The sequence below is a fragment of the Phyllostomus hastatus genome, unplaced genomic scaffold, assembly GCF_019186645.2.
Source record: "Phyllostomus hastatus isolate PE091 unplaced genomic scaffold, TTU_PhHast_1.1 phas_contig_30, whole genome shotgun sequence".
Classification (NCBI taxonomy): Eukaryota; Metazoa; Chordata; class Mammalia; order Chiroptera; family Phyllostomidae; genus Phyllostomus; species Phyllostomus hastatus.
Window position 1 is genome coordinate 9,754,741 of NW_025333841.1, and position 27,486 is coordinate 9,782,226.

General features: G+C 39.0%; 1 protein-coding gene across 2 annotated transcripts; it reads right to left on the reverse strand.

The window, feature by feature from the left end:
• Nucleotides 1–10,338: 10,338 nt before the first annotated feature.
• ZNF449 (zinc finger protein 449) lies at nt 10,339–27,477 on the reverse strand. Of its 2 annotated transcripts, none has more exons than XM_045839459.1 (5): nt 27,447–27,477; nt 24,926–25,390; nt 23,010–23,214; nt 13,425–13,538; nt 10,339–13,235 (listed from the first exon to the last, which is right to left on the reverse strand). In XM_045839459.1, the coding sequence occupies exons 2-5, from the start codon at nt 25,277–25,279 to the stop codon at nt 12,334–12,336; spliced, it is 1,575 nt and encodes a 524-aa protein (XP_045695415.1). In that variant the 5' UTR covers nt 25,280–25,390; nt 27,447–27,477; the 3' UTR covers nt 10,339–12,333. The 2 variants fall into 2 exon arrangements, with proteins under 2 accessions (XP_045695415.1, XP_045695414.1); XM_045839458.1 differs by having other exon boundaries at nt 26,943–27,468.
• Between the last annotated feature and the right edge of the window lie 9 nt (nt 27,478–27,486).

Below are 27,486 nucleotides of genomic sequence, written 5' to 3' on the forward strand. Positions count from 1 at the left end.
CACAGTGCAATTAAGTGAATAAATCCATCACCCTCAGGTCTCCTCATGCCCCTTTGTAATTTCTTCCTTCCATCCTTTCCTGCCTTCCACACCTAAGCAACCACTGATCTACTTTCTGTTAGTATAGATTCATGGAGGAAAGGGTCACCCACAAGGAGCTACAATTGTGGAGGGATACAGCCATTGTCAGAGACACATTGACAAGTCAGGGTTGTGGTAAAGAGTAAACACCTTGGCCTCTCTCCTCTCACCTTGGATTTCATGAAGTTTCTTATCAGTGGCCAAACCTAACTTCCAGCCAGAAGGCATACATGCCAGCCTTGTAGGGCATGTAGCATGGAGAAATATAAAATTATATGTTTATAACATGTACAACAGTCATCTATTTCAGGACCTGTTGGTGAAAAAAAGTCCAGTACCGATCAGCCATGGACTTGTAACATGAAGAGAGTGGAGCCAGAAACTAATTGTCAAGACCAGCCAGAGAAGTAAGTGCTTCTCTATGTAATGTGAGGTGAGGAAAATTGACAGAGGGTAGCCCCCCCCCCCCTTGTCCCTTGTGCCTTCATTAAAGATGGTGTTGAAACCCCTTCACTGGGTATCTAGAGATAAGAATTACCAGCAGTGGTGAGGTTACTCCTGGGCACTACTGACTTGCTCAATAGAGACCATATTTCTTCCCCTCCTCCCTTGAGGACATGTTTTCATTGCTTTGAGAGATGGAGAGAGGGAGAGGGGGAGAGAGAGAGAGAGAGAGAGAGAGGGAGGGAGAAATATTGATATGAGAAAGAAGAAAGAAGCATCGATCAATTGCCTCATGTATACACTTGGACCACAGATCATGTGTGCCCAGATTTGGGATCAAACCCACACCACAACCTAGTTATGTGCCCTGACTGGGAATTGAATCTGCAACTTTTTGGTTACAGGACAATGCTCCAACCAACTGAGCCACACCAGCCAGGGAGAGATTATATTTCTTAACTTTATTGCGATGGTCATCTTCATTCTTGTTCTCACACTACACTGTAATTATTTGAAGTAGTCATATTTGTGCCTCTTGTCTCAAACTCAGTAATTGCCTCTTTCAGCATTCATCATCATGCTTGTCATACACAGAAAGAAACCCACTCCAGTGGTCATCCTCATAGTTATTATCTGACACTGAACATTGATCTTATTTCAGCAGTCATCATCATGATTATTGTCTTACATTAACTTTATTCCAGTGGTCATCATCACACTACTGTCTCACTCTTATCCTTAACCATAATCCATCGGTCATTTTCTTGGTTGTTTTGCTACACTGAACATTATCCTATTTCTACAGGTACCTTCTAACTAGTTGTCACACTCTAAGTCTTCACCTTATTCCAGTAGTCATGTTTATTGTTTATGATTGTTATGTCACAGTGAATCTTAAACTTATGAGGTCCATGAGAAAAAGTCCAGCCATTGTTAATATAATGAGAACAGTTTGCACAACAGTGATATAATCTGGAAGCCAAGGAGAGTGGCCTGGAATGTATATGCATGAACAATGATGACTTCACTGTACTAGTCAGTGGGGGCGGTAGATATCATTGAGTGATTGTGTGTACTGTGTGGCCATTTCATTCAAAATGACTGAGTGAGGGACTTTCAGCTAACATGGAGGAATAGATAGATACACTGTGCCTCCTTGAACAACCACAAGAAGGACAACAACAAATCAAAAAACAACTAGAACTGCCAGAAAATTGAATTGTAAGGAAGTCTGACAACCAAGGAGTTAAAGAAACATTCATCCAGAGTAGTAGGAGGGGCAGAGACTGGCAGCTATGGTGGAGAGGATGCACAACAAGGCAGTATCTGGTAGTGTGGGTGGTGGCACATTTGTATGCAGATAAACTAGGAGGAAAAACTGGGGAGTGAGACAGACCACACAACCCAGGGTTCCAGTGCTGGGAAATAAAGCCTCAAAACCTCTGACTTAAAAAAAACCTTTGGGGGTTGAGGCAGCAGGAGAAACTCCCAACCTCACAGGAGAGTTCTTTGGAGAGACCCACAGAGTCCTAGAACATACACAAACCCACCCACCTGGCAATCAACACCGGAAAGGCCCAATTTGCTTGTGGGTAGTGGAAGAAGTGACTGAAAGCTGGCCCAGAGCCCAGCAAATGGCATTGTTCTTCTCAGACCCTTCTACATACAGCTCCACAAACCAGTGACTTGGGTTGCCCCACCCTCGCAAATACCTAAGCCTCCGTTCCTTACTACATAACAGGTGCACTGAGATGAAAAAAAAAATCAACCAAATAAAAGAACAGATCGAGGTTCCAGAAAAATACAATGAAGCAATGAAGAGATAACCAACCTATCAAATGAAAGTTTCAAAACATTGGTAATCAGGATGCTCAGAGAAATGGTTGAGTATGGTTGCAAAATAGAGGAAAAGATAAAGGCTATGAAAAGTGAAATAAGGGAAAATGTACAGGGAACCAACAGTGCAAGGAAGGAAACTGGCATTCAAATCAGTGATTTGGAACAGAAGGAAGAAAGAAATATTCAACCAGGACAGAATGAAGAAAGAATTAAAAAAAAAATGAGGCCAGTCTTAGGAACCTCTGGGACAGCTTTAAATGTTCCAACATCTGAATCATAGGGGTGTCAGAAGAAGAGGAAGAGCAAGAAACTGAAAACTTATTTGAAAAAATAATGGCAGAGAACTTCCCCAATCTGTCAAAGGAAATAGACTTCCAGGAAGTCCAGGAAGCTCAAAGTCCCAAAGAAGTTAGACCCAAAGAAGCATACACCAAGGCACATCACAATTACATTAGCCAAGATTAAAGATAAGGAGACAATCTTCAAAGCAGCAAGAGAAAAGGAGACAATTACCTACAAAGGAGTTCCCATAAGACAATCAGCTGATTTCTCAAAAGAAATCTTACAGACAAGAAGGGGCTGGAAGGAAGTATTCAAAGTCATGAAAGGCAAGGACCTACATCCAAGATGACTCTATCCAGCAAAGCTATCATTTAGAATGGAAGGGCAGATAAAGTGCTTCCCAGATAGGGTCAAGTTAAAGAAGTTCATCATCACCAAGACCTTATTATATGAAATGGTAAAAGGAATTATCTAAGAAAAAGAAGATGATCAAAACTATGAACAGTAAAATGACAACAAACTCATAACTATCAAAAACTGGACCTAAAAAAAACCAAAAACTAAGCAAACAACTAGAACAGGAACAGAATCACAGAAATGGAGATCACATGGAGGTTATCAGTGGGGAGGTGGAAGGGGGAATAGGGGAAAAGGTACAGGGAATAAGTAGCATAAATGGTAGGTACAAAATAGACAGGGGGAGGTTAAGAATAGTATGGGAACTTATATGTATGACCCATAGACATGAACTAAGAGGTGGTGGTGAAGCCGGTGGGGGGTGCAGGGTGGAGGGGAATAAAAGGGGCAAGATGGGACACTGTAGTGGCATAATCAATAAAATATACTTTAGAAATGACTAAGCCAGTACAGCAATGAATCTGCACCAAATTTTGTGGTAAGCTTGAACATTCTTCTGAGGGAACTATCCACATGATTCAGAAGGCTGGAGCTATGGGCAACTGGCAATCTGCAGCTTCTTCATGACAATGTGTCTGCCTATGTATTACGTCTCATGCAGTTGTTTGGCAAACATCAAATCACCCAGGTGACTCAGCCCCCCTACAGCCCAGATTTGGCACCCTGAGACTTATGGCTTTCCCGAAAACTAAAATCACCTTTGGAAAGGAAGAGATTTCAGACCATTAATGAGATTCAGGAAAATAAGATGGGGCAGCTGATGGCAATTGGGAGAATTATGTGAGGTCCCAAGGTGCCCACTTTGAAGGGGACTGAGGTGTTGTTTTCCTATGTACAGTGTTTCTCGTATCTTGTATCTTCTTTAATAAATGTCTCTATTTTTCATATTACATGGCTGGATATATTCTGGACAGAGCTTGTATTTCCCTCATGATTTTCTTTCTGCTTGCTGCACACCACAGGTGGCAAACACAAAGCCTGCAGGCCAAATCCAGCTCTCCACTTGTTTTATCTGGCCTGGCACCTTGTTTCTACCTGGCAGCAGCCGAATGTAGAGTTCCTTGCCCCTAGTTAAGGAGTAGTTACATTTATACAGTCCTAAAATTACATTCAGCCCTTTGAAAGCAACTGTGAGGCTGATGTGGCCCCTGGTGAAAATGAGTTTGACACCCCTGCTGTACACCAAAACTAACCTGATTCAGCAGTTAGCCTAATTAATAATTTCTGTCTCACACTGATGAATAAATTAATTCTGGCATTCATCGTTTTCCTTCTTATGTTAAACTGAAACATAATCTTATTGGAGCAGCCATCTAATTGCTTGTGTTGCCCAGTGAACCTTAACCTCATTCCAACATTCGTATTTAGGATTGTTTCTCACACTGAGAACATCCTTATGCTGGCAGTCTTCATGCATAGTATTGTCTCACAATGAACTATAACCTTTTCCAGTGAAAATTTCCCGTTTTTATCTCATATGGAACAAGTGGTTGTCTTTGTGCTTGTAGTTTCAAACCGAATCTTAACTTAGCTCCAGTGTGTTGTTTCATGCTAGAGCCTAAAATTATCCCATCTGTCAGATCTATGTGTTTGTTGTCAAACACTGATCCCTAACCTTATTCCAAGTGTCATCTATGCTTCTTGTCTCACTCTGAACCTTAATATAATTCATGTAAGTCATTTGAAAAAGTAAATGTAACCGTTTCTGTTTGGTAATTAATATTTTAAATAAAATGATCTGATTGTTACGGTAAAAAGTTATTTTCCCATTTTTTTTTTAGAAAAAAAACTATATCACATATAACTTAGTAAAGAGTGGTAAAAACAGAATTACATTTAAAACATAAAAAATGTACTTCTTTTGATCGGTAAGTATGACATAACTTCTGGTAACAAAAGCCAATGAGAATCAAATATAGACATTTCTGTCTTATCATGTTTACATGCATCATAAAGAGAACAAAAGTAAGTTTTAAACTTTTATAAGAGATAAATATATAAATATAAGTAGGAAAAACTGTTCCTTGTTTATTTTTATCCCAAATTGTCATCTATATTCAATAACAAAATTTTTATTTTTCAGAAGTATATGACAGCTAACAGTAAAATTTTCTTACTTTAACAAAAAATGCCTTTTTTAATTTATAATATTGTACATAGGTAGGGTATTAATGACATTTTTAAAATGGAACACTTTAATGTCAAAGCTTGTGTTGCTTTACTGTAACTTGAGAAGACTAGCACTGTATCATATTGAACTGCACCATACATACTATATTGCCCTGTGCTAGTGTGATATATACTCGTTGGTACTGCCTTGATAACAATGTTAGGTGGCATTCCTGGTTCCTCTGATTTTTCTTCTTCAAACATCAGGCACATCAGAGGAAAGTTCACTCAGTACTTTTTTTTTTATAAAGGGTCTTCGCGAAACAATTTCTCTACTTTATGAGATTCAATATACCTTCTGATTCTCCAGATTCATGTGTCTCCAATTGCTGCTTCCTGAACATTTGTATTTGTGATAACTGAATAGCTGATGTTTGTGGTGCCTCAGTTGCTCTCTGGACATGTAGGGTTTGGCCTGATGGCAAGCAACTACACTGGACTTACAATTAGGGACCCATTTCTAGCACCTAATGTACCTACAGAAACCTGAGCTAAAGCAGAGTTTGTTCCATCCTGCAGGGATTCAATTATTTCCATGGTCATTTGTCTTAATGTTTTTTCCTGCCACATTTTCTCATTATCAAGACATTTATAATCAGTGCTTTGCTCCTTCTTGTTTTTCTTCTTCATATAACCCTCCATGATATGATTTCTATAGTAGACCACCCTACTGATTATAGATGGGATGGGGTAGAGATGAAGAGCCCACCACCCCTTGGGAGCTTCACCACCACTCAGCATCCTATTGCAGTCAGCCCCATGGCCCGATGTGGCCCCCAGGCTCCTCAGTTGTACAGTTGACTTCTCTGCCCAGCCAGGACCTGTAGCTCTCATGTTTTATGCTGTTGCCACACGCTGGGCACTAACATCATTTGAGTCTTTTTCTTAATGTTTCTTCTCTCCTGTTAGATAGGACAAGAGTCTCAAGTTTGGGAGATTCTTACCAAATGCTATTCTTGCTAAATGCTAAAATGTAGTCCAGTAGTTTGCAGATGAAGCTGCAACCAATGAACTTGACTGGAATCACAACTGGGTGAGTTTAACCAACTGCAGAAAAAGAAATCAACATGTAATTAACCAAATAGTGTAGATGAGCAATGGCTAAACCTCCCTTCGGAGAGTCAGAGCTGTGGATGTGAATCCCCAATCTCCTTTGATTATTTGCAAGTAAATAAAACTACCTAACGACAGCCAAGTCTCATTCTTAAATAGAACACCCCAAGTGGTGAACCATGAGTTCTGTAACACCCTGACCACTAACAGTTCCAGGTATTAACATTCTTGTTGTCTCACAATAAACCTTAAACTTACTCCACCGAACATCCTCATACTTAACTCACTTTTAAACTTGACAACGTAAGCTTCATGCTGTGTCTTAACTCTTTTCCAGGCTGGAGAACTTTGATTCTTAATTGGCATCTGTAAATGCAACTGAAAGCCCAGCACTCTCCAGATTGTGGGAGAGTGAAGCATTTCCTTGAGGGCAAAACAACTTCTCCATACTAAAGATATTAGGCAGCTAAATCCTGTAGCAACATGCTCCTTTACTATGACTTGTATTGAGGCTTTCTGGCATCACATGGAAGAAATGAGGTTTCAGTCCCACCTCTACCAATATGGGTGATCTCTTTCCTTATGTATGGGACATTGGTAGAGCTATATTAATCCAATAGCTTGTTGATGCTCTTAAACTCAGGGGCCTTTAAAGAGGTGAATCAGAATGTAGTGATGTGAGAGTTACGATTATGATGCCCTTTAAGGGGAAACCAGACTCCAAAGCTTTGGGATTCTATTGTTCAAAACTCAGTGTATCAAGAAAGAGATCTACATGGAAACTGGAGATTGCTGAGGTGGAGAGAGCATCTTGGTTTGAATTCATCACCCTCATGCAAGGCGTTGTGGACAGACACGACAGGGAGATTTATTCAACTTCCATAGTTCTTAGCAGCTGGAACAGTTGAAAGATAAGGCCAAAGTTGCCTTTAGAAAGGTGGTTTAATTTCTCTATTTCATGCTTTTCACTTCTCCAGAAGCATGAAATCTGGGTCAGTTTATGTAGGAGTCAGAGCAGGGGCTTTGATAAGACTGGAGAGAAAAGGTATTTTGTTTTGAAAGGGAGTGTGAAGAAATGAGCAGTTTAAGGGATATAAAAGTGTCTGACATGAAGTCTAGAGTATTATTCATCCTGGACACTCTTCTCTTCAGAACGTAGCACTTCAAAAATTCAGGCCATATTGAAAGGTGAAGATGGTGGTAGGAGTATCTAGGAAAGGAAAGATCATGTATGGAATATGTCATTGTCCTGTTGAAAAGAGGATCTGAGTGCAACAGGAAGAGGCTGCATACAGTCAACATGGACTACTCATACTGTTTATTTCAAATCAAAATCTAGAGGAACTCTTCAGTGACTCAGTAGTTACATAACCTTTAATGTAAAGTGCTCCTCTAATACATGAACCAAGTTTCCAGGGAATCCCTGGAGATAAAATTGAAAATCAGTGTATCATGTCTCTTGGAGATTGAGATGGGCTTCTCTCATTCAGAAGAAGTAGACATAATATTTTAATACCTTTGGACTGATAAAAATGTAAACTTGGGCCTCACCAGACTCTGAGAAGTGTTGTCTCACAATGCTGGATAGAGACTAACCTATCATGCTGGTAATAATCGACCACCACACCCAATCCCAGTAGTTACAATTCCAGAATCAAGGGGCTGAGTAAGCAGATTACTGACACTAAGGAGAAACTAAAAGATGAGCTGATTTCCCATCTGTTCTATATTTGTCACAGAGGACTAGAAAAAAAGCAGGGAGTGCCCAAGGTTTAAGTGTGAGTTTGCTTCTTTATAAGAATGTTCAGCCCATATGACTAAGCTAGAAATGAAATAGGGTTTCAAGAAGAGATCATGCAGTTTCCGAGCCCTGGATGGTGTAGCTCAGTGGATTGAGCTCAGACTGCGAACCAAAGTGTCGTAGGTTCGATTCCCAGCCAGGGTACATGCCACGGTTGCAGGCCATGGCCCCCAGCAACTGCACATTGATGTTTCTCTCTCTCTCTACCTCCCTCCCTTCCCTCTCTAAAAATAAATAAATAAAATCTTAAAAAAAAAAGAGATCATGCAGTTTCCTAGAGGTGCCAGAATGTTTCTCTTCAGAAAGTCAAGGAAGACTGCAGGTGCCAACAGGGCAGAGTGTAATGTCTCTCCTCCCCCACCTGACAGCCTCTTGGGAGCTGATTCACCTGTATGTTCCTTGATTACCTTGACTTTAGCCTAGACAATCTCCTCAGCTCACTAGGAAACAAATCCTGCTGATTCAGGACCACTGCTGCAGAAATCTCAAAGTGCCCCATGGCAGATTCTCTCTGCTTTCAGGAAAGACCACTATGGAATCCCAAGGGAGAGCTTCCTCAGCTTGATATGGAGAAGCTGGGTCTCTCCTAGGTCCTTTAGCCTCCTGCTTTTACTGCCAACTTTGATAGCTTAGAAGCTATTAATAATTGCTATAAAACATCCATAAATGGGTAAAAAAAAAAAACTCTGAAGAAGGGAATGGTGAATACAAGAATGCAAACATTTGGATGGGGAGCAGGGCAATCTATTCTGGGTCACTGCCCCTTCAAAAGCACCAAGGAGACTCCTAAAAGACATTAACTGAATTGTGAGGCCCAACACTATATTCTACATTTGTGCCTTACAAATAGAATCCTTATTTCCTTATATTTCTGGGTCTTTAGGGATACTTACCAAATTTTAACAAATTTCTTTTTAAAAACTAAATGAACTTTAAAATAAAAAATAGAATGAACCTCATTTTCTAATCACAATGCAGCAAAACCAAAAATTAAGTGGAAAACAACAATATGGTACAGCTCTTGGGTCAGAGGTAGTACGAATGAAAACTGTAATAACAAACAATTTTGAAGTTTTCAGTAATAATGCTGTGATGACTAATTCTATTTACAAACTTGGCTGGGCTAAAAGAAGCCCAGATAGCTGGAAAAACATTTCTGGGTGTCTTTGAGGGTGCCTCTGGAAGAATTGAGTATAGAGATCTATCCTCATGAATGTGTATGTGGGGGGCATCATCCAGTCCCTTGAGAGCCAGAATGGAACAAGGCGGCACAGGGTGAGTTCCCTCACTCACTTCATGTTGGGACCCTCATCTTTTGTTTCCCTTTGACATCAGAACTCCTAGTTCTCTGACTTTTGGACTTCGTGATTTATACCCTCCCCATCCCCACAGGTCTCAGGCCTTTGGCTGAGTTATACCATCAGATCTCCTGGTTCTCAGGTCTTCAGATTTGAGACTGAAGTATATCATCAGCTTTCCTTTTTCTCCAGCTTGAAAACGGTACATTATGGGAACTCTCAATTTTTTATAACCAACCATGTGAGTCACTTTCTATTCTCTCTCTCCCTCTCTCTCTATATTATATATATATATAAAATATATATAAAAAATATATAAAATACATATAGTATGGAATGTGACCAAAGCCATATTTAGAGAAAAATCCATAGCCTTAAGTGCTTTTATCACTTAAACAACAAAGAATTAAAATACAATATTACAATATGCTGGATTTCTATTGAAAGCTTACACTGTGTAGAGCTGAACAAAATATATTTCATTTTATCTTAATAGTACTTACAAGGTAGGTATTGCATTTTGCCCTTATTTTTTTGAAGTATAATTAGGCACATCCACACAATGTTTGTTTTATAATCTCTAAGAACTACTTTACATATTTCTTGATTCAGTGCTATACATTATGTGTATGATTATTATACACAGCACACTGAAACAAATAAATAATGGATGTTCTCTACCTGTAAAACCCAGGCATGTGTGTTTATGACATAGATGAACGGGAGGATATAGCTCATATTATGACTGCAACTAACCCTGCTGGATAGAACTGACTGTATTAAATGCTAAAAATGATGCATAAATCCAGCACCATGGTTGCAGAGAGTAAAGTGATTCCAGCTTAGGTTAGGGTGTGGGACAGGAGTCAATTGTGGTGCCTGTTGCCACTGCTCATGGAAGCAGCTCTAAGTTGTGCAAACAATTAGTTAATGTGATTGAAGCAGAAAGAGCATATATATTTCCACTTTATTTAAAATATTGCATAGATACAGAGCAGTTGGGCACATCCATTTTAAGGCACTGTTCTGGTTGGAATGAAATTCCACAAGAGAGAAAAAGAGAAGCCATTACATTCAGTGTTTTTCATCTCTACATTCAGACTCCTCCCATGTTACATTTTATTGCTACTAGGATCTGAATTTTAACCCCACACTTATAGCAGCATCATACAGGGTCCTGGATGACAAGAATTAAAAGACACATCCTGGCTCTAGCACTTGATATGATTTGGCACTTAATACAATCTCTCTTGCACTGTTCATTTGTTTCCCAACTCTTGTTTAACTAAAGATATTATAAACTCTTTATGAATCTGACCCATGAATTAGTTTCTTTACTAGTTTCCATTAAGCCTAGAACAGGACTAGTTAGGCACAAAGTAGATACTCCCAAAATACTTATATTAAGTATGACTTCTAAGAACTTCAGTGGAACAGAAAGCATATACTTTCCCTAATTCTAGTTTAAGGAAAGGAAGACTGGTATCTTCATAAAGGTCAAATATTTGAATGTCCTATTTCCTGTATTTTATAACAAGGAACTAGGCTGAACAAATATTTTCATGTATTAACAACTTTAATTGACAAAAAGAGTTCTTCCCTTGCTACAGGAATTTGAGTCATTACTATGATTATATGAGAACATTTATATAAGTAGAAATGTGTGGTATGTGATTATAAGTAAAAAGAGGTTGAGAACCACTGAGCAACATATAAAGTATCTGAATTAGTGACCCTCACCTCCTTAAAATGTGCGTGTATGTTCATGTGTGTATTACATAAAAAACATATATGTGTGAATAATTTTTCATAACACCCTTCAAATGAATGAAGATAACTAGGCTTGGGAACAATAAGACTATATTGATAACTATAGAAATATATATTAAAGGTAATGTGTTCCAAGGAATATTTGCAGAATACTAGCTCTGTGGGTTGTTACTTGGGTGTACATGAAAGAAGGTTCTGGGGTCAAACAGGTCTGTAAAACATTAAGCCAAGAGAGGTGCTTTCTCTGTCTTTACTGAAGGACCTGTCAGAGATTCTTATATGCTGACGTGCACTGTGAATCTAGAAAGCAGAAAGAGCCGGAAGGGATTCCAAAACTTATTTGTAGAATATCTTATAGAATTAAGAGTTCTATAACACACACTTAGGGAGACACCAAATTAAAGAATGAGTAAAATTTAAAAAGCACTGAGAAACATATAGTTGAATACCAAAGGAGAGTAAAAAGCAATGGACACTGGCTCCTTAGTAATCTACATTGAATTACATTCTACTTGTATGACTTCAACTGTCGAATGGATTCTTCGACATAAATAAATCATTAAATTAATAGCTCCAAGCAGCATCACCCCAGACAGCCAAATAAGCAGACTAGCAAACTTTGCAAAATTCACAATAAAGGTTAAAATCTTAATTTCTTTAACATGAAAATTTTCAATGGAAATAGCTCAGTTTTTACAAGGCAAATTAAATCCTCTTTATCCACGTGCCCCTGACACATTTTTATTATTTAACAAAATACACTGTTTCCTTTCTTACCACTTGGGACACAAATAGAAGTGGTATATAACCACCTTTAATAAAGACAGCAGAATAATTATGGTGCTGCTATAATAGATATGTCAGATAGACATGGTTATCCATTATACTGACTCTACTCTATATGCTTTACAGTTGGCTTGGGACACAAAAATTTTCATTGTCATTGAAAAATAAGAGTTGTAAAGATAAAACATGTCATATCTAGAGAAGTTGTAAGAGTAGGGAGACACTCTAGAATTCACATGCCTTGGAAGGTGGGTTAAGATAGTAAAAGAAAAAAAGCTGTTCTTATAAGCTCAAACAAAAAAGATTCTTCCAAGACAAACAGATTGCTTCAGGTTAAGATGTTTTTTTTGAGTTAGTGCTAATTTCTGCATGACCTGTTTCCTTTAATAATTCTTAAAGAAGTCCTCTAAAGTGAGTGACTTGGTGCATAATAAGGCCTGCTCTCTGTCTGAAGCTTTTAGAACAATGACTACATTTGTATGGCTTCTCCCCTGTATGAATTCTTAAATGAATAACAAGACTTGGTCTCTGTCTAAAGCTTTTCCCACAATAATTACATTTAAAAGGTCTCTCTTCAGTGTGAGTTCTCTGGTGCAAAGTAAGAGCTGTCAGTCTACTAAAACTTTTTCCACAATTGTGACATCTATGAGGTTTTTCACCTGAATGAGTCTTCAGATGTCTTTTCAGACTTGATCCATGACAAAAGCTTTTCCCACACTCAAGGCATTTATATGTCTCTTCTTCGGAATGGGTTCTCTGGTGCCCTATAAGGTGTGAGCGGCGAGTGAATCGCTTTTTACATACAGTGCATTCATAGGGTCTCTCCCCTGTATGAAGTCGTTGGTGTCTATAAAGGTCTGAACTACGAAGGAATCTTTTTCCACATTCAGGGCATTTATGAGGTTCCTCTCCTGAATGAATTCTCTGATGCCCTGTAAGTTGTGACTTCCGGGCAAAACATTTTCCACACTGAGAACATCGGTGAGGTTTGTCTCCTGTACTCTTTTTCTTATGGGTTTTAGGGTTGAGAGGTTCTTCCAAGCCAGTGAGAGGTTCTTCCAAGCTAGAACTCTCAGGTTTCTCTCCTGAGGAATTCTGATGATCTACAAGTTTTGTCAAATCTGTCTGTAAATCCTCTGGGGGTTTTTCCCATTGATTTTCTAACTGTACATAGTCTTTTTGTAAACTGGGACCATGGAGAGCATTACCCTCTAAAGTAACAAGAAATGGGTACATATTTTCCAGTTTTTTCTGTTTTGAAAGATCTTCTTCATTTTCTATTCCGATCTCAAAACCTGAGAGAAGAAACAGAAAGTGCAGATGTCATTATGTCCCAGAGAAAAGAACATGAGAAAAGGTGAAGAGTTATATTAAACCACCAGTATGGATATAGAAATCCCTAAGTATAATCCCAAACTCTTTAACCTGATTAAGGTTGGATTTTTCTTTTCTTTCTTCTCTAGTATCAATGAATAATTACTTACCTATCTTGGATTCAAGTAATTGTTTAATTTCTTTGGAATCTTGTAGTTCCTTCACCCATGCCTCTTCTCTATGCTCCAATGGAAAGCTCATATCAAGCTTTGGTATTGGATATCCTGGCCATTAGAAAGATGAGAAGCGTAATTGATTGGGTTATCAATGGCTTTTCCAGAGTTCAGGCTTTTATCTTGGACACATGGCCACTTAATATGCACTTCCACCTCAATTACTATTACTTCATTTGGAATCTCTTACAAGAGTTTCTTATAAGATAAGAAAAAAACAGAAATGAGAGAACATCCTTTTGTGCTCAATTAAAAACTACTCTCCTCTAGTCTATGGAAGAAGAAGGAATCAATCCTGTGCTGAAATCACTGCACTAAATTACTTCTTTACCTATTTTGATAATAGATTTAATTAGGTTAGAGGTAAAATATGAAGTAAATCTTCATAAAGTTTTGGCATATTAGGACTTCCAGCCAAGATAGAGTTGTAGGTAGATACACCTTGCCTCCTCACACAACGAAAATAAGGACAACAAATTTAAAAACAAAAAATAACCAGAACTGTCAGAAAAACAAATTGTATGGAAGTCCCACAACCAAGGAGTTAAAGAAACATTCATCCAGACTGGTAAGAGGGATGGAGATGGGCAGCTGGGGCAGAGAGGACTGACCACAACGTGGTGACTGGAGAACCGAGTAGTTCCACATTTGCATTTGGATAAACCAGGAGGAACAACTGGGAAGCAAGACAGATTACCCAACCTAGGGTTCCAGCACAGGGGAATAAATCCCCCAAAACTCTGGCTGTTAAAAACCTGCAGGCATTGGGCAGTGGGAGAAATTCCCAGCCTCACAGGAGAATTTGATGGAAAGACTCACAAAGTCCTAGAACGTACACAAACCCACCTACCTGGCAATCAGCACTAGAAGGGCCCAATTTGCTTGTGGGTAGCAGGGGAAGTGACTGAAAGCTGGCCAAGAGACGAGCAAGTGGCATTGTTCCCTCTTGGACCTCTCACCCACATACAGTGGGAGAACACCTATGCTTAGGCAAATACCTAAGGTTCTGCCCCTTACAACATAACAGGTGTGCGGAGACAAAAAAATAAATATATGGCCCAAATGAAAAAACACATCAATGCTCCAAAAATAGAACTAAGAGATGAAGAGACAGCCAACCTATCAGATGCAGAGTTCAAAACACTGGTAATCAGGATGCCCACAGAAACAGTTGAGCGTGGTTTATGTCTATGGAACATAGACACAATAGAAGAAAAAGTGAAAGCTATACAAAGTGAAAGAGAAAAATATACAGGGAACCAACAGTGACAGAAAGGAAACTGGACTCAAATCAACAATCTGGACCACAAGGAAGAAACAGACATTCAACCAGAACAAAATGAAGAAAGAAGAATTCAAAAAATGAGGAGAGGCTCAGGAACCTCCAGAACAACTTTAAAAGTTCCGACATCTGAATCATAGGGGTGCCAGAAGGAGAAGAGAAAGAGCAAGAAATTGAATACTTTTTTGAAAAAATAATGAAGGAGAATTTCCCCAATATGGCTAGGAAATAGACTTCTAGGAAGTCCAGGAAGTTCATCGAGTCCCAAAGAAGCTGTACCCAAAGAAGCATACACCAAGGCACATCACAATTACATTAGCCAAGATGAAAAATAAGCAGACAATTTTCAAAGCAGCAAGAGAAAAGGAGACGATTACCTACAAGAGTTCCCATAAGACTGTCACCTGATTTCTCAAAAGAAACTTTGCAGGCAAGAAGGGGCTGGAAGGAAGTATTTAAAGTCATGAAAGGCAAGGACCTACATCCAAGATTACTCTTTCCAGCAAAGCTATCATTTAGAATGGAAGGGCCGACAAAGAGCTTCCCAGATAAGGCCAAGTTAAAGGAGTTCATCATCACTAAGCTCTTATTATATGAAATGTTAAAGGGGCTTATCTAAGAAAAACATGATTAAAAGTATGAACAGTAAAATGAAAACAAACTCACAACTTTCAACAACTGAACCTAAAAAACAAAAACAAAAACAAACTAAGCAAACAAGTAGAACAGGAACAGAATCACAGAAATGGAGATCACATGGGGGATTATCAGCAGGGAGGGGGAGGCAGGAGAATGGGGGAAAAGCTATAGGGAATAAGAAGCATAAAGGTAGGCACAAAATAGAGAGGGGTAGGTTAAGAATAGTATAGGAAAGGAAGAAGCCAAAGAACTTATATGTTGACCCATAGACATGAACTAAGGGGGGGAATACTAGTGGGGGAGTGTAGGGTGGAAGGGAATAAAGGGGGGGAGAAAAAACAGGACAAGTGTAATAGCATAATCAATAAAATATATTTTAAAAGTTTTGGCATATTAAAGCAGAAATGCTACTGCTGGGCATCAAATGAAGAGAGAGAGATAAAAGTAGCAGTTATGAAACTGTTTACTAGAATAATCTGTTGAGAATTTCAAATTAAAATGGAAATTAGGATGGCAACCAGCAAAAGCAGTCTTTATGTTTGTTTCAGCAGAAGTCTAGAAGTGGATTCTCTTGAAATTAACTCAAATGTCCATCAAAGTGTTTCTCACTGTAAATCTAAGTAGAACTAGAAGTTTTTAATACTCCTTCTCCCCTTACATCATACCACCCCTCTCTTCATTGAGAGACCCTGTGGCTCAAATCCTCTTTCCATACCTCTTTGTTGCCTTACTCAGCTCTGGCAAAGAATATTGGTATGCAGTAAAGTATGGGTTGGAAACTGATGATTTGAGATCTAAATACAGGATGATGTTTACATATTAGCATTATTAAAATAACACTAGCCAAGGTAATTTGCTAGAAATTTAAATTTCAAAACACCTTATATCAAAACAAGATTAACTGTATATGGATTAAACAACTCAATCAAAAGGCAGAGATTTCCAAACTGGATTAAAAATTCTATCTATATTCTATCTATGTGAGACACACTTTAGATTAAAAGATACAAATAGACTGAAAGTGAAGAGATAGACTAGCAATTTCTCTCCTGGGTATTTATCTGAATATTATTTAAAAACTAATTGGATGCCCTGGCTGGTGTGGCTCAGTGGATTGAGCACTGGCCTGTGAACCAAAGGGTCACCAGTTTGATGCCCAGTCAGGGCACATGCCTGGGTTGCAGGCCAGGTCCCTGTAGGCAGGCACATGAGAGGTAACCACACACTGATGTTTCTCTCCCTTTCTCCTTTTCTTCCCCTCTCTCTAAAAATAAATAAATAAAATCTTTAAAAAATAAAATAATATAAATCCAGGTGTAATCGTGACATTTCTCTTTGACTCACTTCTCTCTCCATATTCATCTTCTTCTCCCTATGTTAAGACTTTTACTAATTCCTCATTAAGACATTTTCTAAATGTGCCTTTCTATAGTGACTTTGCTTTCAACCTCTTATGAATTGATGATTCTTCTCTAATTGTGTCCTCAATGATGATTAGTTTCTCTTTGAGATCTTGGAAATTTCCCAAAGCCTTCCAGGCCCCTAGGAAATCATCTTTGGGGACACCCTTCAGGGGTCTGTTTTCGTTTGAGCAGAGAAGGCTTCAAATCATCTTATTTCAGCAACTTCTATCTGTTCTCTGTGAAAAAGCAATCCAAGTCTCTTGTTGGGCTGTTTATTGTTTTCTGTCCTCCAGACTAGCTTTGTTCCATGTACATAGCTGGTTCCAAAGTATTGAAAATTAATTTTCCACAGCTACATTTAATATGCTAGTACTATAATTTTGCCAAAGGAATTAGATGTGGCACACCTTATTGCTTTATTTTTTCCAGACTTCATGCCTTTTATGTGCCACTTGCACACATTCCTTCTCTTTATTAATTTTATGCTCTCATTTAAAGAACTGTGCTGTGGGAGCTATTGGTATAAATAAAGCATTATAAAATTTTACTGTATTTTATTATTGCATAACTGTTATGCCAATAAAACATATTGAGGGAAAATTATTGGTGTTTAACATGTAACAAATTCCCAGCATAGTGTTATTTGAAACCTTCATTTAATGCATGACTAAACCTTGTTTCATAGACACAGTAGATCTGAATGAGAACCAGCTTGATTTTACTTATAGTAATAGAGTTGCTCTAATAAAAGAAAGATGTTTAAGGTAAAAAAATAATTATTAGTTTATGTATTGGGGCACATAATGTATAAAGATGTAATGTTGTGACATCAACAACTGAAAGGAGTGAGGATAGAGCTGTAAAAGAGTGGGATTTCTAGATGTTGTTGTAATTAAGATGTTATAAATTCAAATTAGAGTGTTATAACTTCAGTATGTTAAATGTAATCCCCATGGTAACCACAAAGAAAATAGCCATAGAATAAATGCAAAAAGAAATGACAAAGGAATTTAAGCATTACACTACAAAAAAAATCAGCCCCCAAACTAAGCCCAAAGCAATAATGTATAAAATAAGGGACAAAAAAAGCTATAAGGCATATAGAAAACAAAGAGCAAAGTGATAGAAGTCCCTCTCTATCTGTAATATATATCCAGGACATAGATCATATGTTAGGTTACAAATTATTCTCGAGTGATTTAAAAAGATATATGTCATAAAACATATTTACTTAGTCCATAACAGGATAAAGTTAGAAACTAATAGCAGAAAGAAAATGGGAAAATTGGCAAATTTGTGAAAAATAAATAACGTACTTTTAAACAACCAATGAATCAAAGAAGGAATCACATGGGAAATTAGAAAAATAACTAGAGATAAGCCCTGGCTGCTGTGGCTCAGTGGACTGAGCACTGGCCTGTGAAACAAAGGGTTGTGGGTTTGATTCCCAGTCAGGGCACATGCTTGGGTTGTAGGCCAGGTTTCCAGTTGGCGGCATGTGAGAGGCAACCATGCATTGATGTTTCTCTCCCACTTTCTCTTCCCTTCCACTCTCTCTAAAAATAAATAAATAAAATCTTTTTTAAAAAATCGCAGGTAGAGGCCATTGTTCCTTTTCTGAAACCTCTCCTCACAGAGCTGGCAGGCAGGTGACATATCTGAGTCTCCATCAAACTGGCTCATACTGTTCACCCCACCTGGTGATTCCCTAAGACCACACCCCACCCAATTTGCATGCCCACCCAAGCCATTTCCAGTGGCTTTTTCATACAACTGGCCTCTCCTGCCTCATGCTTTGGACTTTCCTAAAATCTCTTAAACAAGAAGCATATGACCTCTGTGTGCCCCATACCTCTTGCTAAGTGGCCCCAGGCCCAGCATTAGTGGCAGCCAGCCTTTGTTCACAGCTTGGCTGCTGCTGGGCACCTCTAAGCCCAGCACAAGTAGCAGCCATCTTCAGATTGTTCTATAGCTTGTGCTTGGTGGCCCCAGGCATCATGGGGTGCCAGTAGGAGAAGAGAGAGAGCAAGAAATCGAAAACCTATTTGAAAAAATAAGGACAGAAAACTTCCCTAACTTTGTGAAGGAAACAGACATACAAGTCCAGGAAGCACAGAGAGGACCAAATAAGATGTCCACAAAGAGGCCCACATCAAGATGAATCATAATTAAAATGCAAAAGGTTAAAGATAAAGAGAATCTTAAAAGCACCAAAAAAAAAAAAAAGCAGTTAACTACAAGGGAGCTGAACAGAAACTCAACAGAAACTTTGCAAGCCAGAAAAGAATGGCAAGAACTATTTGAAGTGATGAATAGCCAGGACCTCCAACTAAGATTACTCTTCCCAGCAAAACTATCATTTAGAATTGAAGGACACATAAAGAGCCTCCCCAAAAAGAAAAAGCTAAAGTTCATCACCACAAAATCAGTATTACATGAAATGTTGAAGGGTCTTAAGAAGAAAAAAAAGATATAAAATATGAACAATAAAATAGCAAAAAATTCATATCTATCAATAACTGAATCTAAAAACCAAAATAAACAAAGCAGCAGAACGGAAACAGAATCATAGATACAGAGAATATTTTGACAGTTGCCAGAAAGGAGGGGTGTTGGAGGGATTGGTAAAAAAGGTGAAGGGATTAAGAGGTACAAATTGATTCTTATAGAATAGTCATGGGAATGTAAAATACAGCATAAGGAATACAGTCAATAATATTGAAATAGCTATATATGGTGTTAGATGGGTATGAGATTTTTCAGGATGATCACTTAGTAAGTTATATAATGTCTAATCACTGGGTTGCACACCTAAAATTAATATAATATTGTATGTCAAGTATAATTTAAAAATAAAAAATGATTTAATAAAAAGGATTATACAACACAACCAAGTGGTGTTTGTTCTGGAATACAAAGGTGTTTCAACATATGAAAGTGAATCAATGTAATACACCACATTAACAGAATGAAGAATAAAAAACACATGATCATCTCGATGTAGAAAAAGCACTTGACAAAATTCAACATCCTCTCATGATAAGAACACTCAACAAAATAGGAACAGAAGGACATTACCTCCACATAACAAAAGCCATCCATATATGAAAAAAATATAGGGAACATCATACTTAATTGTGAAAGACTGAAAGCTTTTTCTTTAAGACCAGGAAGAAGGTAAGGGTGCCCACTTTGGCCATTTCTATTCAACCCAGTAGCGAAAGTTGTAGCCAGAGCCGTTAGGCAAGAAAAAGAAATAAAAGGTGTTCACAATGGAAAGAAAGAAGTAAAATGATCTCTATTAGTAGATAATGTGCTCTAATGAAAACCTAAAGATTCCATTAAAAAAAACTGTTATAACTAATAAATGAAGTCAACAAAATACCAGGATACAAAATGAACATGCAAAAATCAGTTCCATTTCTATACACTAACAATGAACGATGAAAAGAATTCCATTTATAACAGCATCAAAAAGAACAAAACACTTAGGAACTAACTTAAAAAGTAGGTGAAAAGATATACAATAGAAATTACAAAACATTGGTAAAAGAAATTAAAGAAGGTATAAATAGGAATACAGTCCATGTTCATGGATTAGAAGACTTAATAGTGTTAAGATGTTAATACTGCCCTGATTGGTATGGCTCAGTTGGTTGGGTGTGGTCCCACAAAGCAAAAGGTTGCTTGTTCAATTTCTGGTCAGGGCACATCCCTGGATTGTGGGTTCAGTTGTTAGTTGGGGTACTTGCAAGAGGCAACCGATCGATGTGTCTCTCTCCATTCAATATTTCTTTCCCTCTTTTTCTCCCTCCCTTCCCCACTCTCTAAAAATAAATAAATCTTCAAAAACATATGTTAATACTACCCAAAGTGATCTACACAGTCAATATAATCTCTATCAGAATGCCAATGACATGTTTTGCAGATAAAGAAAAACCCATTTAAAAATGCATACGGAATCTCCAGGGACCTCAAATAGACAAAACACTCTTGAAAAGAACAAAGCTAGAGGGCTCAAACTTCCTGATTTCAAAAATTTACTACAAAGTTACATCAATGAAAATAGTTTGGTACTGGCATAAAGACAGACAGACATACAGACCAATGGAATAGAATACAGAACCTAGAAGGAAACCTTTAAATATATTGTCAAATGACTTTTTAAAAAATATTTATTTATTTTTAGAGAGAGGGGAAGGGAAGGAGAGAGAGAGAGAGAAACATCAACTCATCTATTGCCTCTCGCAGGGGTAACCAGGGACCAGCCTGCCACCCAGGCATGTGCCCTGAACAGGGATCGAACCAGCAACCTTTCACATTGCAGAAGGATGCCCAGCCAACTGAGCCACACTGGTCAGGGCTGTCAAATGACTTTTAACAAAGATACCAAGATCATTCAATGGAGAAAAGACAGTTTTTTTCAAGAAATAGTGCTGGAAAAACTAAATATGCACATACAAAAAAAAATGAAGTTGAACCTTTACCTAACACCATACATAAAAGTTAACTTAATCTGAATCAAAGACCTAAAAGTATAAATCTCTTAGAAGAATATAGGAAAAAGCTTAATGACATTGGATTTAGCAATGACAAGAAAAGGATAATCAATAAAAGAAAAAGTAGACATAGTATTTCATGAAAATTTTAAAAATCTGACCTTCAAAAGACAATTATCAACAGAGTAAAAAGTCAACCCACAGAATGCAAAGAGTATTAGCAAAATCATGTATCTGATAATAGGTTAATATGCATAGTATATAGAGAGCTTTAAAATTCAACAAAGAAAACCAAACAACCCAATTAAAAATGTGCAAAGGACTTGAATAGACATTCTTAAGCAAAACTCCCCCTAAAAACCCATGGACATAGATAACAGTATAGTGATGACCAGAGAAAAAGGTGGGTTGGGGTTGGTTGGAAGGAAAAGGGCACATAAATGCCATAAATGGTGATGGAAGGAGACTTTACTTCAGTGGTGAACACAAAATGCAATACACAGATGATGTATTATAGAATTCTACACTTGAAATCTATATAATTTTATTAACCAATGTCACCCCAATAAATTCAATAAAAATTTTAAAAAAACAATGAAAACTAAACAAAATGTGTTCATCAGACTAGAAAAAGAGAGAAGATATACAAATGGTCAACAATCACATGAAAAGATGTTCAACATCATTATTTAGAAAATGCAAATCAAAACTATAATCAGATACCACCTGATACCCAGTAGGAATGCTACTATCAAAAAAAGAAAGAAAAAAAAAACCAGAAAATAACAAGAGTTAGCAAGAATGTGGAAAAAGTGGAAAGTTTGTTCATCGTTGGTGGGAATATAAAATGGTACATCCACAGTGGAAAACAGTATGGTGGTTCCTCAAAAAATTAAAAATAGAAAAACCATATGATCAAGCAATTCCACTTCTGGTTATATACCCAAAAGAAGTAAAGGCAGGGTCTCAAAGAGATATTTGTACACCCATATTCAGAGAAGCATTATGCATGATGGCTAATATGTAGAAGCAACCCAAGTATACATTTATAAAAAACAAATAAAGGAAATACAGTATACATACACAATGGAATATTATTCAGCTTTTAAAAGAATAGAAATTCTGACATGTGGTACAACATGGATGAAACTTGAGGACATTATGCTAAGTGAAATGAGACAGTCAAAAAAGACAAATAGTGTATGATTCCATTTATACAAGGCACATAGAATAATCAAATTCATAGAAAGCTGAATGGTGGTTCAGTGGTTGAGGGGGTGAGGTGGAAATGGGCAGTTGTTTAAATGGGTGTAAAGCTTCAGTTTTATAAGATGACAATAGCTGTGGACATGGGTGGCAGTGATAGTTTCACAACATTATGAATATATTCATTACCACTGAAGTGTATATGCAAAAATAGTTAAGAAGTTAATCTAGGATTATGTATATTTCACCAAAAAAAATGAAAAGAGAAATACAGACTTCTTCAGTGGGGTCATTAGCTTAAGGAGTTTTGAATCATGAGTGATGTAACGTGCTTTGTGGCTGGCTATTCACAGAGAGACGTTTCCTCCTCCTACTCTTTACCATAGTGATCCATTTTCATGTGGCATTCAGTGTTTCCAACCAACCACAACCCTGGAGAGCTCCTGAGCTCTAAAAAAAGAAATCAAGAAAAGTAAATAAAACCCTTGCCTACCGGGGTCCAGAAAGGGCTGGCCTTCCCCAGCAGCACCATAGCTCAGTTCTTGCAACCCTGCCTGTGGGATCCACGCTTCTGCCACTGGGGCCTCAGGGACAGGTCCCATTGCTTGGAGTGGGGGTACCTCCACATGGATGTTTGGTGGTATGTCTGTCATTCCGACTGCTGCCAGGTCTTCCAAGAGCATTTCCTGCCTATCAATCTGCGGAAAATGCCAGAACCAATAACTCCAAATTCCAGACCAGTAGTGCCCAGTAGCAATATACTGCAAGCTACCCAAGTCATTTTAAATTTTCCAGTGGTAATATGAAAAGTAACAGAAATAGGTAAAGTCAATCTTAATATACATTCTTTAACCCAATACCATATTCTGCCATGTATAATGCACACCTACAGTTTTTGTGCACATTATACATGGGATTATTATACCCATGGTAGGTAATTATTATACCCACATATAATGCACATCCTTATTGTTCTCTCAAAAATTTGGGCAAAAAAGTGCACATTATATACAACAAAATATAGTATATCGAAAATATAATTTAATAATGTAACCAATATAAAGAATTATTAATAAGATATTTCACCTGCTTTATTGTTCAGCCTACATCTTCTGGAATGTGGTGTGCATTTTATACTTACAGCATATACCAATTTGGTCTAGCCACATTTCTAGTGCTCAAGTGCCATGCTTGGCTGGTGCCTACCATGCTGGCAATGCAGGATTACACTACATGAAGACAACATCTCATGTAGTAAGCCAAACAAGGAGACACACAAAAGAAGGGAAATCATAAACACATTCCATTCTAGAGGCAGCAAACTTTGGAAGAGTCCTGCTCATGCAGGCTAACTGCAGAGTCCCATCAACACACAAGACTCCAGTGCCCCTAATGCCCAACTAGAACTACTTTCTCCCTTCTCCAGAGATGCTGCCCTGTGCTCAGCTATGGCAGCTTCAAACAGGTTTTACTCAGTGCTTCTGAACAGAGGGCAGGGCCACCACCCCCAGGAGGTGTTTTGGGTATAATGGCAGGTGCTGGCTATCAGAATTGAGTGGGCAGAGATGGGAGTACAGATAATGAACAGTGCAGAGTTTCTCCAGGTTCCTACCAAATTTGGAGTGTCCCCTTCAAGTATTCACATAGGTAAAAGAACCTGTCAAGAGCCTCACCTTGGTTGGTCTTATAATCACAAAATATTTTTGCAAATTTTAGCTTGACTTGACTTTTCTAGGGAAGCACTACTTGGGAAATCAAAGAAAGACTAAACTACTAATTGTTCAGATTCACCAAGAGTTGTTTGCCACTGTGGAAAATACATGACCAGTAGCAACATTGCTCTTAGTGTTCCAGCTGTGTCTGCACTCAAGTCCACACATGTATATGCTGAAATGCTTCTTAGTTTCTAATACACTATATTCCTTTTTTTATATTACTTCTAAACCCTGACTTACAGATGGCAGACCGTTTTAGAAATAGCCAGAGAGTAAGATTTTAGGCTTTCTGAGTTGTCTTGTTTTTTTGCCTATTCTTTTTTTTTTAAGTAGCACTTTAAAAAGGTAATAACCATTATTAGGTCATGGGATATATAAAAACAGGCTTTGGTCTGCTTTTGGTCCACAGACCATACAGTACTTATTATATTGATGGTTTTGATTTTGTGTATATAAGCAGATTATACTCTCAAAAACTTTCATCTTAGGATAGCAAAGGGGATATTACCAAATACTCGAGGAGTTGAATTTAATAATCGACAATCACCGACCCACATGCTGATTCCAACAAAATGGAAATAGGAAAATCACTGCAGGGAAATCTTGGGATAAAAACACAAAATGTCTAATCCAGTACCAGATGTGTCTGCCAGTCCTTTTGGTTAATTACCCAGGTCCCAAACTCTTTTCTCACCTGTGGCTCTGGTATCTCAAGTTCTCTCTGTAAGTCTTCTATCAGTGACACAACTCTTTCTCTATTCTCTGGGCAATGTTCCCTCACCCAGGTCTCTATCTCTGTAGGCAGAATTGTTAGGAATTGCTCCAACACTAGAAGCTCCAAGATTTGTTCTTTAGAACGCATCTTTGGCTTCAGCCATTGACAGCAAAGCTCCCAGAGTTTGTTGAAAGCTTCATGAGGCCCAGCAGCTTCTTTGTACTGGAACTGCCTGAAGCGCTGACGGAACACTTCAGAGTCGGTATCATACTCTTGAAACACCGAGCCCTGATTCAAGGAGGCCTGGATTGCACAACCCAGGGCAACAGCCATTGCCCACTTCCAGCAGTGTCCAATTTATCTGGGCCTGAAGTTTCAGACTCCAATTTGTTTGTTTGTTTGGTTTTTTTTTTTTTTTGTATTTCTTGGGTGGAGGACCTACAGCTGAGGACAGGGCAAATGAGAAAGGAGAAACAGAAGTGGTTACCAGAGGGTATCCTTAATTGCTTACTTTTCACCAAAGCCCTAAAGCAGCAGATTGTAATCTTTTCAGTGGTTTTGAGAACCTGATGAAAGCCATGGATTCACTTCCTAGAAAAATACACATATAAATCCAGTTTCAAAAAACTCACAAAGTCTTCAAGACCATCCATGGACCCTCTAGGACTGTTCTGTCCAGTATGGTAGTCGACAGTACCACGGGCAGTTTAAATTTAAATTATGTAAATATAAAAATTTAGTTTCTCATTCATACATTCACATTTCAAGTGCTTAGTAGACACTGTTGCAAAAAGTTCTATCAGACAGCTCTGTTCTTGAATTCCTTGTACCCAAGGCTAAGAATCCTTTCCCTTAAATTAACTCCTATAGCTCTGAAGGCCTGTATCCCACTCCCAGTCTAATAACAATTTTCTTTTGTTTCTGAACATAGGTGAGCCACAGAGGAATACTGGGGAGCAATACTTAAAATACTGGTGAAACAACCCTGATAGTTCATCTAGCTCTGAGTAACCCTCAGTCACCTTCAATCACTGGCATCTTAGCGAGAGCTATGCCCTGCAAAGGCAACAACTCAACAAACCCCCATTCTTCTCCACTCCAAGTATGTGTAGTTCAGCCAACATCTCCAAGATCCTCATCCTGCAATGGCAGTCCAAGTGGCTTTCTCATGACAAAAACACACTGCACAGGGCAGGCCATCAAGAATCTGGCCTGCATTAATAACGAAGGACAGTTATCATGCTCAGCACTCCACCAGCCAGGTGCTGTTACAGGCCTCCTACATATATTAGTTCATTTGGCCCTCACCCAATCAATGTTAGGAGGGGGTACTAGTATTATGCCCTAACTACAGATGAGGGCACTGAGGCTTGAGGCTTAGGAGGACAGAATAACAGGTCCCATGACCCATAGCAAATGCCAGAGGGAAATGGTGGTGAAGTTAGGAACCAGACTCCTGCTATGCTCATGTCTAAAAACATCCAAATGTTCTTAGTTCAGTCTCTGAGGTCACATAGGCAGTCACATTCATATCTCCACAGGTGTGAAGGCCGGTACCTGCCCGTGTGCTATGGGTCCTCTCTCTCTGCATTTGCCCACACAGCTCACCTACCTAAGTCTTCTTTCCTGGACGGGACCAAGAAAAAAATATACTCAGGACTCTTTTCCTGCCCAGTCATCAAGAAACGACACTCTGTTCCCACTTCACCCCGGGCTAGTTTCCTAAATGGCACCCACTGCCTCGCTCTGTAACATCCTCTTCATAAAGTTGCCTCTGGCATATCCAATTGCACGGAAAGCGAACGGCAGTGTGCCTGGCACAGAGACAGCTCTGCTACAAGAACTCGTTCCTAGAAAGCGTCTACTCCCCCCGTCTAGGCACGTAAGGGTCGTTGGGGGGCATCCAGGAACCCTGCCGATTTAGGCCGGGGTCCCACCTTCCATGTGCTCCAGCCTCACAGTTGGGCGGCGCTCCCCTGACTGACCCAAACCTTACCTCAGGTCTCCCACGGAACTGATCCTCCGGGGTTCCCTCCACTGGCTTTTCGGGATGAGAACTTCACTTCTCCTCAGGGGTAATGGCTTCTCCCTAGACCCTCCCGAATGAGCGCGCCCTCACAGGGCCCGTGGATAAAGAGGCGTTGGAAAAGAGGCAACGGGCGTCGTGAAAAGAGGGCACGAGGGAAAAGGTGTCCCTAGGGACAAGTCCCTAAATGTCTAAAGGCGGTTTTAAAATCGAATGCCGGTGGCAAGGGTGCGGCCCTAGCTCTTTCCCGGACGAAGATGCCTCGCTTCCTGGAGGGGCGACGCCAGCCCCGGAGGACCCCCTGGGAAGGCCCAGCCAGGTCGAAAGGAGCTGTGGCGGGGACCGGAGCGGGACACGGGCCAACCGCCCGGTCAGGCCTGCAGGCGACCAGTTCTCGCAGCCTAAACGAGTGATGGGAGCCCCACTCCCCGAACCCCAGGGACTGCCACGCCCTCCGGACGCCCAGGGACTCACCGCCTGGGTGCCTACAGCTCTTCCAGCTCACTCGGTGCAG

Bases quoted from the DNA above. Each gene is read 5' to 3' on its own strand.
- ZNF449 (XM_045839459.1), bottom strand. From the start codon at position 25,279: ATGGCTGTTGCCCTGGGTTGTGCAATCCAGGCCTCCTTGAATCAGGGC. The intron at 23,215-24,925 runs GTGAGAAAAGAG...CATTTTCCGCAG, and splicing joins TTGAGATACCAGAGCCACAG to ATTGATAGGCAGGAAATGCT. The intron at 13,539-23,009 runs GTAGGCAAGGGT...TCTAATGGCCAG, and splicing joins CCAGCCCTTTCTGGACCCCG to GATATCCAATACCAAAGCTT.